This window comes from Myotis brandtii, unplaced genomic scaffold, assembly GCF_000412655.1.
Source record: "Myotis brandtii unplaced genomic scaffold, ASM41265v1 scaffold123, whole genome shotgun sequence".
Classification (NCBI taxonomy): domain Eukaryota; kingdom Metazoa; phylum Chordata; class Mammalia; order Chiroptera; family Vespertilionidae; genus Myotis; species Myotis brandtii.
Genome location: NW_005354291.1, coordinates 17,974,709 through 17,984,572, shown reverse-complemented (window position 1 = coordinate 17,984,572; position 9,864 = coordinate 17,974,709). Strand labels below are relative to the sequence as shown.

Sequence of the window (9,864 nt, the reverse complement as noted above, 5' to 3'; positions counted from 1 at the left end):
TCTGATACCATTGTCATATTTTTTTCTCTCATTGTGACCTTCCTGCCTCCTTCTTAGAAGGACATGTGTAATTACATTGGATGCACTGGATGATCTAGTGTAAACCCCACATCTCAAAATCCTTAACTTCATCACACCTAAAGTCCTTTTGGCTATGAAAGGTAATATTCAAAGGCTCTGGTGATTAGGAAATGGGTCTCTTTGAGGAGGGGGAACTACTACCACACATTAACTAAAAAAAAAAAAAGGTGAGCAATAGTATGATCTCCTGCACCCCTGAAATGCTGAACTCTAACAGTTCATTTCTGATCCTGATTTCCTGTCTATTGCCCTCATTTCCTTGATACATCTATTTTTCAACCTTACTGAGACTGTCAATTTCTGCATCATTTTGTTGTGCTCCAATATTGATCCTCTTTCTTTCCTCCTCAGTTCCAAACCCCATGATTCATCTTTCCCACCACACTTGACACTCACTGGCTTGTTCTCTTATGGCACTTACTCATCTAAACCAAACTTTCAACTTCTTTACTCTTCCTGGTCTGTTGAGACCTCTGGGAGGAAACCTCTGAATCGTCCTTGTTATCACCAAGTAAATTCATGATCTTCAACATCTCTGGCCATCAGTGCCACCAGAAAACCTTCTGTGTTTTCAGTCTATGCTGCCCTCAGGCTGTGTTACAAATTCCACCCCATTATCTGTTCTCTCACTCTCTTCAGTCAATTCTTTGAGGCGAAAATGTTAGTCATCAAAAAGCAGTCCCTGAATTTTGTTCTTTGTCCTGCAAACCCACTTCCAAGGACACTTGTTTCTTTCTCCTTCTTTCCTATAATTGGGTAGGGGGTGGGGAGTGTTCCCATCTAAGGCTAAGCCAGAATTTTCACCAACCAGGAATTTTCACATTTGACTCATATTATACTGATAGCTTTCGTTCTATAGGTAGAAGTTCTATTTTTGAAATAGTATTCTGTAATTGCTATCTCTTCTTTAGCATCCACTAATGTCAATAACTCCTCAATGATCTGAAATATAGATTCTGTTCCAACAATTACATTGAAATAACCCTTCACACACATACAGATAAATCCAAAGTCCAGTTCATCATGAAACCCCATCCCAGCCTAGTTCTCCAGGTTTCTTATTTAAGAATATTGTGCTATCATTGTCTTGAACACATCTTAGATGGTTTTGTCTCAATTATTGCACACAATGTCAGTTACCAGATCTGTAGATTCAAGTTCCTCACACACACACATGTATTATTGAAATTTCTCATATATATTCTAAATAATATTCAACTTCCTAATATGTTGGGGTCCAGCCCCAGCAGGTCCAGGGGTTCCCAAAGGTGTGGACGGAGTCGGCGAAGAAGGGATGACATGGAGACAGCGTTCAGGTGATCATCATAGCCAGGTTCTGTAGTCAGAGTCTCCAGCCAGGTTCTGTATTTATTGTCTTGTTACATCTGTATTTATACCAGTTGATTTTAATCCTATTCATTCTATTCCAAAGGTTAGGGTGTTTGTTAATCTAGTTCTGTTGATTTTAATCCTATCAATTTTATTCCAAAGGTTAGGGCGTTTCTTATCTCCATTCCAAGGTTACTCTATTGTTCTATTAAGCTACAAGGAAGTAACTGAAGGAGATTATCCTAAGTAAAGATTATGTAGCTTAAGCATGATTGTTCGTAGTTAATTACCCACCTGGCACTTAGTTAAGGGGTTTTATTCCCTCCCTAACTCCAGGGAAAAATCCTCACCTGGGGAAACAACCTTTCTCGGGGAGGTGGTCCTGTTTAAAACACATAGCGTTAAGAGGGGGAGCAAACATATGCCATATATGCCAGGTCCCTTGAAACATAAGCTGTGCAGATGTTTCTTCCCTGCAGCGACTGTGTCAAGCAGCAAGGGTGGATCGGCTTCCGGCACTAATATATACATTGCACATAAATATTACATACTTTTTTCCATATCTTTATTATAGGATTAGATATTTATGTATATTCTTTTATGCTTTTTTGGAACATTTATTTAATCTATCTGAAAGTTTATATATGGTGTGTGTATGTGTGTGTGGTTTAAGGGAGCAATCTAGTTTTTTACTTTTTACCAAATAATTATTCATTTGTTACAGCACCACTCATCTAATTATTTATTATGTCCTTACTGATCTATATAATAAATGCCACCTTTATTATTTACTATATAGGTTGGCCGGCCAGGTTGAGGGGCCACAGGAGGTTGGCCAGCCATGGGAGGTTGGCTGTGGGAGACACAGGGTGGGACAAAAGTAGGTTTACATTTGCGAGTATATGAAACACATTATTTTGTATTACTTTTGCCCCTCCTACACACACACACACACACACACACACACACTAGGCCTGCTTCTGGGTTTGCTTTCTATTTTGTTGATTTTTCTCTCTATTCTTGAGCCATACCACACTATTTTAATTATTGCATTTTTATAATGTTTTAATAGCATAGTATGCTTTAATTACTCGTCCTCTTCAAGATTTTCCCTTTGTTTTTACTTGCCTATTTTTCTGCTAAGTTAAAAACAAAATAAAAATGACCCACCATGAGAAAACCAAACCAAACCCCTAGTATGACCACATAATTGTATTTCAAACAGTAGTAAGGCATAAATTCAAATTACTATACTGTAAATTGAATCAGCTTTATATCTAAAGCACACAGGTGTCAACTTCTTTAGGTGTTAGTTTGGTGGGCAAAGTGAGAAAGTGTTATTTGCTGGAGGAGAGGGGGAGTCACCGGGTCCCAGAAGAATTGCCCCGGAGACTCCTTACAAATATTCCACTCCTTGAGGTTTCCACTTCTGAGAGTCATCTGGAAAAATGGTTCTCTTTTAAATGGTGGTTTTGCCCCTTTCCTGTTATTTTTTAACCACATTTTTCTTTTTCATTAATAACATTCATTCTATAGTTACATAACACTTTTTTTTTAAACCTAAAACTTTTCCTGTCCAGGTCAAAATATAACTTATCTGGTGCTAGACCTAACATTCCCAAACACATCAGAACAGTAACAATAGTAGTGTAGTGGATATCTTACTTCTGACAATAAAAGGAAATGCCTTTGGTTTTTTAGATGACTATTCCTTCTCATGATATGGGATGTTTTTATATTACTGATGGTATTATCAGCTATAAATGTTAAAGTTTTCAAATGCCTTAGAGCAACAGTGAAAAGAATCATAAATTTTTTTTCTTTTGTGCGCTGAGACAAGGTTTTTAATAAAAATCCTAGTATTACGTAATCCTTGAATTTTTATTTATTTTTCATTTTTAATTTTTTTGTTAATCCTTACCCAAGAATATTTTCCCATTAACTTTTAGGGAGAATGAAAGAGAGAGGGAAAGACAGAGAGAAACATTGATGTGAGAGAAACACATTGATTGGTTCCCTCCTTCATGTGCCCTGACCAGGGCCTGATCTGGGGAGGAGCCTGCAACCAAGGTATGTGCCATTGACAGGAATCAAACCCAGAACCTTTGGTCCACAGGCTGATGCTCTATCCACTGAGCAACACTGGCTAGGACCATCCTTGAATTTTTAGAATAAACCTTTTTTAGTTTTGAAAAATTATTTGTGTACTGTTGGGTTGATGTTGCCAGCATTTTAGTGAAAGCAAGTGAAATTTTTTTCTTTGCTATGTTGGCTTTGTTTATATTAACTTTGAAAAATAATTGGGGAAATGTTTCATCATTCTGTAATTTTGGAACAATTTGAATAATGTGGGAATTGTTACTAGAAAGTTTTCAAGAACTTGCTCATAAAACTCTCTGGATCCAACTCCTCTTTTGGAGATAGCTAATTAAACATTAAAAAATATCTTCCATAAATATGTCTGTTTCAGCTTTCTAATTCTTATTGAATTCATTTTCCTTGAAAATTGTACATATCTCCGGGTCCTAAGAATTTATTGCCGTAGAGCTATAAAATATATTTTCATAGTTTAAAATTTGCTTCATATCTGTGCTTATATTTGTCTCTTTTTCTTTGTCTTTTCAGTTAACATATTAGTAGTTTGCATGTTTTAATTATATTTATATAGATTAGATATTGTGATAATCAATTTATCAATTCCACTCTTATTTTCCTACTGCTTTACATAGTTTCTGCTTTTGTTTTTATTAGTTCCTTCATTATATTTCTCTAAGATTTATTTTTATGTTTTCTACTCCATATTCTGCATTAATATTACTTAAAAATAATTATGGTCAAACACTTTGTAAATTAACCCCCCCCCCCCCCCCAAAAAAAAATTATTCTTTTTTGGATTTATCAAAAAGATACACATTTTTGCAATCAGCAAATTATAAGAACCAGGCTCAGTAAGCCCACTTTCAACAGGTAATAGAAACAAAGTAAGAAAGGAGACATGATGCTGTTAGGGTTTGAGATGTACCATGCAGACATCAGACTAGGGATTGCTTGGTCTTTATTAAAATTATAGTTTGCATTTAGGAAACAGTTCACAAGATTAAACCATGAGATACAAAAACATTCATGGATTTGACTAAATTGATGTACTTTTCGGTCACATTGCCTGTTTGAGGCAACTGTGACATTATTGCAGTAGGGGTCATCCACCACATTTCCTCCAGACTGACGCTGGGGCCGAGGTTCCTTTCTCCAGCCACCTGTAGGGCAAATACATGAATGCCTTGCTCTACATCTGCTCCTTTGAGTCTCACAAATTTCTCAACAAGAAACACAACAGAATTTTATTCTTAATGGTATTACCATTGCACAGATTAAAATCCAATGAGCAGTTTTAGTTTTAGAAACTAGAAGAGGGGGGAAAATGTTATCATCAATCATGAATTTGGAACGAGCTCTTTAACAAACAAGGAGGATTTATTTTGGAAACAACTGTATTCTATTCTTATATAGTTTATTTCTCTATAAAAGGTGTCCTCCCTTGGGCTGGGAGGTGGGGTACATTCCACCGAGGTCTAAGTTCTGTGAGGCTTCCTTTCCTGTACTGCCAATGCCCCAGGGGAAATGGGGATAATGAGTCTTCGTGGCAGCTCAGTCCAGCTCTTCCTTGTACACTTCGATCTCATTCCAATTTAGGCTTCTCTTTCTCTTCTTCCATACCTAAAAGATAGGCAAAGTACTTTATGTGAACACCCGATTAAACTGTGAGCAGCTTTGCCACGCTGCTTTAAAAAAAAACTACACCTCTCCTCTCTCCATTTCTCATCCACCCTCTTGCACTCACCCCTTTTCTCCAGTTGAGAAGGAAAGTCATTTACTGCTTTCTTCAGAAACTTTCTCAGTGACCTCTCTCCCCAACCCTTTCCCTCAAATCAAGACAAAACATCCCCGGGACACACCCAGTCCTTGTGGCTTCCGGGAATGAGGGACTCAAGTTAGTTCTTGACTCATGGAGTTTGCTCAGAAACCCCAACCAGACTGCTTTGTAAGGAACTTGTAGAGATAGGAGGTGCTGCTGATAGTTTCAAATAGACCTTCTTCATTTTGATTTTATTCCTGTTCCTGCCCAAGACAAGGACTCTAGGTGGTTAAAAGTCAAGCAATATATACATTTCTAAACTCATTGAGAGCTTATCAGCCACAAGAACTGTTTATTTTCATACCCATCTGTACTTAAACTCAAGTTCTCCCTCTCTTCAACCCAAGCCTCATAGACAGTTTTTTCTCTTTTATTTTTTTTTATTTTTATTTAAAAAATCTTTATTGTTTGAAATATTACATATGCCCCCCCCCCAACTCTTCTAGCCCATCCCTGCCCTAGGCCTTCACCCCCTATTGTCAATATTACATATGCCCCCCCCCCAACTCTTCTAGCCCATCCCTGCCCTAGGCCTTCACCACCCTATTGTCTGTATCTGAGGGTTGTGCATATTTGCATACAAGTTCTTTGGTTGATCTCTTCCCACCCACCCACACTCCCCCACCTTCCCTCTGAGATTCAACAGTCTGTTCTATGCTTCCATGTCTCTGGATTTATTTTGTTCCTCAGTTTATTTTGTTCATTAGATTTTACATATGAATGAGATCATGTGATACTTGTCTTTCTCTGACTGGCTTATTTCACTTAGCATAATACTGTCCAGGTCTCTCCATGCTGTCTCAAAGGGTAAGAGATCCTTCCTCTTTATTGCTGCTAGACCGTTTTTCTTCCTGAGACTCATATGGACTGGACTGGTAAGGTCTCTGTCTATTGCCTATATAGTAAATAGCTAATGGTATTTCATTTTCCTAGAGATGAAAATGTTCAAGTCATTCTTATGAATCAAAGTTAACCCTGGCAAATGCTTCCCACCTATTTTCTAGATAAAGATTTTTCTTCTGATACTAAATTCTCAGAGAATTTTTGCTGGAACAAAATAACCCCACCCGTTGCCTTGGAGGGTCTGTTGGTATTCTCTCATAACCTGCAAGCTCTCTGAGGGCAGAGCCTTTACCTGCTTCATTCCAGATTATATTCCTAGAACATAACACAGTGTCTGCCTCCTAGTAGGGGCACAGTTCATCTTTACTGAATCAATTAATAACAGTAAACATAGAGGAGGTCTCAGCCGGCTGGCCTAGAGGGAAAGCAGAACAAAATATGGAACTTCCAATATAAAAAATCATAAGCCTAACTGCAGAGGGTCACCATGATAGGGCTTCATTAGGAAAGAACCCCCGCCCTGGCTCCTAGTATGTGTTTTGTGGGTTCTGGGTGGTAGCAGTACAATGTGGATAACATGCTCTGAACAGGTGTCCTTAGATATTCTTTTAGGTTTGGTTTTCATGACTAAGGAACTGGCAGGGATCTGTACCACTTTTTCCAAAGTAATTTTCAGAATCATATTAAGGAAAACTTCAAATCCAGGAGTCAGGACATCTGAAGGGAGGAGGAGTAGGGTTGCGGGGTGAGCAGGCAATGGCTTAGTTGTTGGGTAACCAAGGCAAAGGCAGAAAAACACTACACAGATTCCATTCAAACAACACACATGACTTGGGTTCCCACTTCATCCCTGTGGAGAAACTATCAGGAGCTAACTGCTTGCTTTTCTTGTTCAAGTCTGTTTCCTCCTAAGTGTTTTCCTGCAGATGGGTTGACTTGGCAGCAAGAGTGGAATCTTCAAAAGCGGGGGCGGAGAACAGGGGGTGTTCACTGACCCAGACAGGGAAAACGGCTCCCCACCTACTTTCGTTTGGCAGCTTGGAGGTAGAGGGAAAAATTAGACAGCTGTAAATAATATTTGGAAGAACCAGAGGTATAATTTCCACACAAATAGTTGAAAGAAACCTGTCACAGAGCTGAGGCAGGAGGTGCTTTCGGAAACACAGAGGAAGAGCTGATTGACACTGAGAGACTCAGTCAGCTGTGATTCCCCCAGACTGGGAGAGGGGATCAACCAGAGGGCAGTACTGGGACACTGCAGGCCTGGGTGGGCCTGGGTAGGACATGAGCTGGATGGGCAGCTGGGAGAGAAGAAAGGTGGATGTTTCTGTCACATAGGCCTGGCTCTGGCCTCCTTTGTCCTTTGGTCTGCTTTCTCTGTCCTCACCTCAACCTTTCACCCTTGGACACTTTCATTTCTGGTTGTATGAAGTTTGACTTTAATAAGACTTACCCATCAGAATTGAAATATTCTTTTTTTAAAAAAAATATATTTTTATTGATTTCAGAGAGGAAGGGAGAGGGAGAAAGAGAGATAGAAACATCAATGATGAGAGAGAATCATTGATCGACTGCCCCTTACTGGGGATCGAGTCTGCAACCAGGGCACGTACCCTTGACTGGAATCGAACTCAGGACCCTTCAGTCCGCAGGCCGACACTCTATCCACTGAGCCAAACCAGCTAGGGCGGAATTGAAATATTCTTAAAGTACAGAAATATTTCAGCTGTTGTAGGTTGAATTGTGTCCCCCACCAAAGTCATCAGTTGAAGCCCTTCCTAATCCCCAGGACCTTGGAGTGTGAGAGCAGGCCAAGGATGTGGCTGGATAACTGCTTGCTAAAGAGATTAGGCAGATGACCTGTGGATCCAATTAATCATCTCAGCAGAGCCTGGAAAGACCTGTGGGGGACCCTCTGTCTGATGATTTGGACCCCCATGGATTACATGGGAGGCCAAAGGGGTTTTGAAAATTTTGTACCAGCAGAAACACTGCTAGCGTAGATGAAAGGGCAGGATGAAATGCAGGAGGAACGACTCCAAAGGCATTTCATGGGCTGGATCCTTCTTGGCTCCAGAGGGCAGGGCTGCTGCCCAGGGCCAAGGATGCAGGGCCATAGCCTGGTGAGTCCTGAGGACAGAACATTCAGCCAAAGAGGATTATTCTCAAGCCTTAAAATCGAATGGAATTTGCCCTGCTAGCTTTTCGACTTGGTTGGGAACCATGACCCTTTTTTACCCTGTGATTTCTTTCTTTTGGAAAGGAAGTGTATATTCTATGCTTGTCCAGCCATTGCATTTTGGAAGATAACTTTCTGTCTGGTTTCACAGGTTTATAACTGGAGAGCAATTTTGCAATTTTGCTTCAGGATGAATCATTCCCCCAGTTTTACTCTTGTGTGATTTAGATAATATTTAAGGTGAGATTTAGGACTTAAGAGTTGAGTCTGGAAAGACTTGGGGGGCTATTGGGAATGCATTTTGTGTGAATAAAGGACATGAATCTGGGGGGAGGCTGAAGGCAGAATGTTATGGGCTAAATTGTATCTCTCCAAACTAACTCCCAGTACTTTAGAATGTGACTGTATTTGGTTCTTTACCAAGTTATAATGAAGTCACCGGTGTGGGCCCTAATCAAATATGACTGATGTCTTTATAAAAATAAATTTGGAGACAGCTTCACACATAAGTGAGAACTCCATGTGAACATGAAATGGCCACCAACAAGCCAAGTAGAGAGACCTGGGACATTACTTCCCTCCTAGACCTCAGAAGAAACCAACCCTCCAATACCATGATTTTGGACTTCAGGCACCCAGAATTGTGAGCCATGACATTTCTATTGTTAAAGTCTTCCAATTTGTGGTGCTTCATTGTAGCAGCCCTAGCAAACTCATACAATATCCACAAAGCCACATGGAGTTACTTTCTTTTCAAAAGAGTAAATGATTACCTATAAATTTAGCATAATCTAGGTCCATGGTTCTGAGAGAACTTTCTGAACACTCATGTGTCTGATTTTCCAACGGTGACATTCTGTTGGTTCACTAGAAATAACACTGGATTGAACATCTGTCAGAAGGAGGTGGCTCTGCACCCACCTTTTTTGGTGGGTTACTTAAGATTTATGGGCCTCAGTTGACTCTTTATAAAAGGTAAGGAGTGGCTAGGATGATTTTCTAATCTTTTTAGTTTTAAGATTCTATAATAATGTGATGTTATCTCGTAGTTGAGGACAACATAGCGTAACCAAGTGAGCCATTAAAATTCATGATGGATAAAAGGAAGGGAGCTGAAATGTGGTATTCCTGCTTCTTGGGGGGAATTTTGTTTGGGGTGTAAGTAAACGTACTCAGAATTGTAATACTGTACTTGATTGGATTCAGTTCATCCTAACAATATGCACACAAACACACATAGGACACACTTCTTTTAACTGGCAGTTTCAGATTCATCTACCTACCGAACCAGGCAGCTAATGTGACAGCAAAGTGGCCAGTGAGGATTAGGCAAAATTAAACAGCCATCTAAAGTAGGCAACTGATACTCAAGTCCAAACTATTGTTGCCAGAAGAGAACAGTGGGCTCAGTGTTGCCAGGTCTTAATATATTTGAGAAGATAAAAAATGTGGCCTTGATGTGAAATCTTCCAATTTTGAAATGTTGGTTCCAAACAAAAGTCCCACTATGTAGGCC

At 39.7% G+C, this 9,864-nt stretch overlaps 1 protein-coding gene across 3 annotated transcripts in view; it reads right to left on the bottom strand.

The window, feature by feature from the left end:
* Positions 1–4,448: 4,448 nt before the first annotated feature.
* Positions 4,449–9,864, bottom strand: part of AIG1 (androgen-induced 1) — a 209,416-nt gene continuing 204,000 nt past the window's right edge. For all 3 annotated transcript variants that reach the window (XM_005859076.2, XM_014533887.1, XM_014533886.1), the window contains one exon: positions 4,449–5,127. In XM_005859076.2, the coding sequence (XP_005859138.1) occupies positions 5,090–5,127 (38 nt within the window). In that variant the 3' untranslated portion in view covers positions 4,449–5,089. The remainder of the gene's footprint in view (positions 5,128–9,864) is intronic.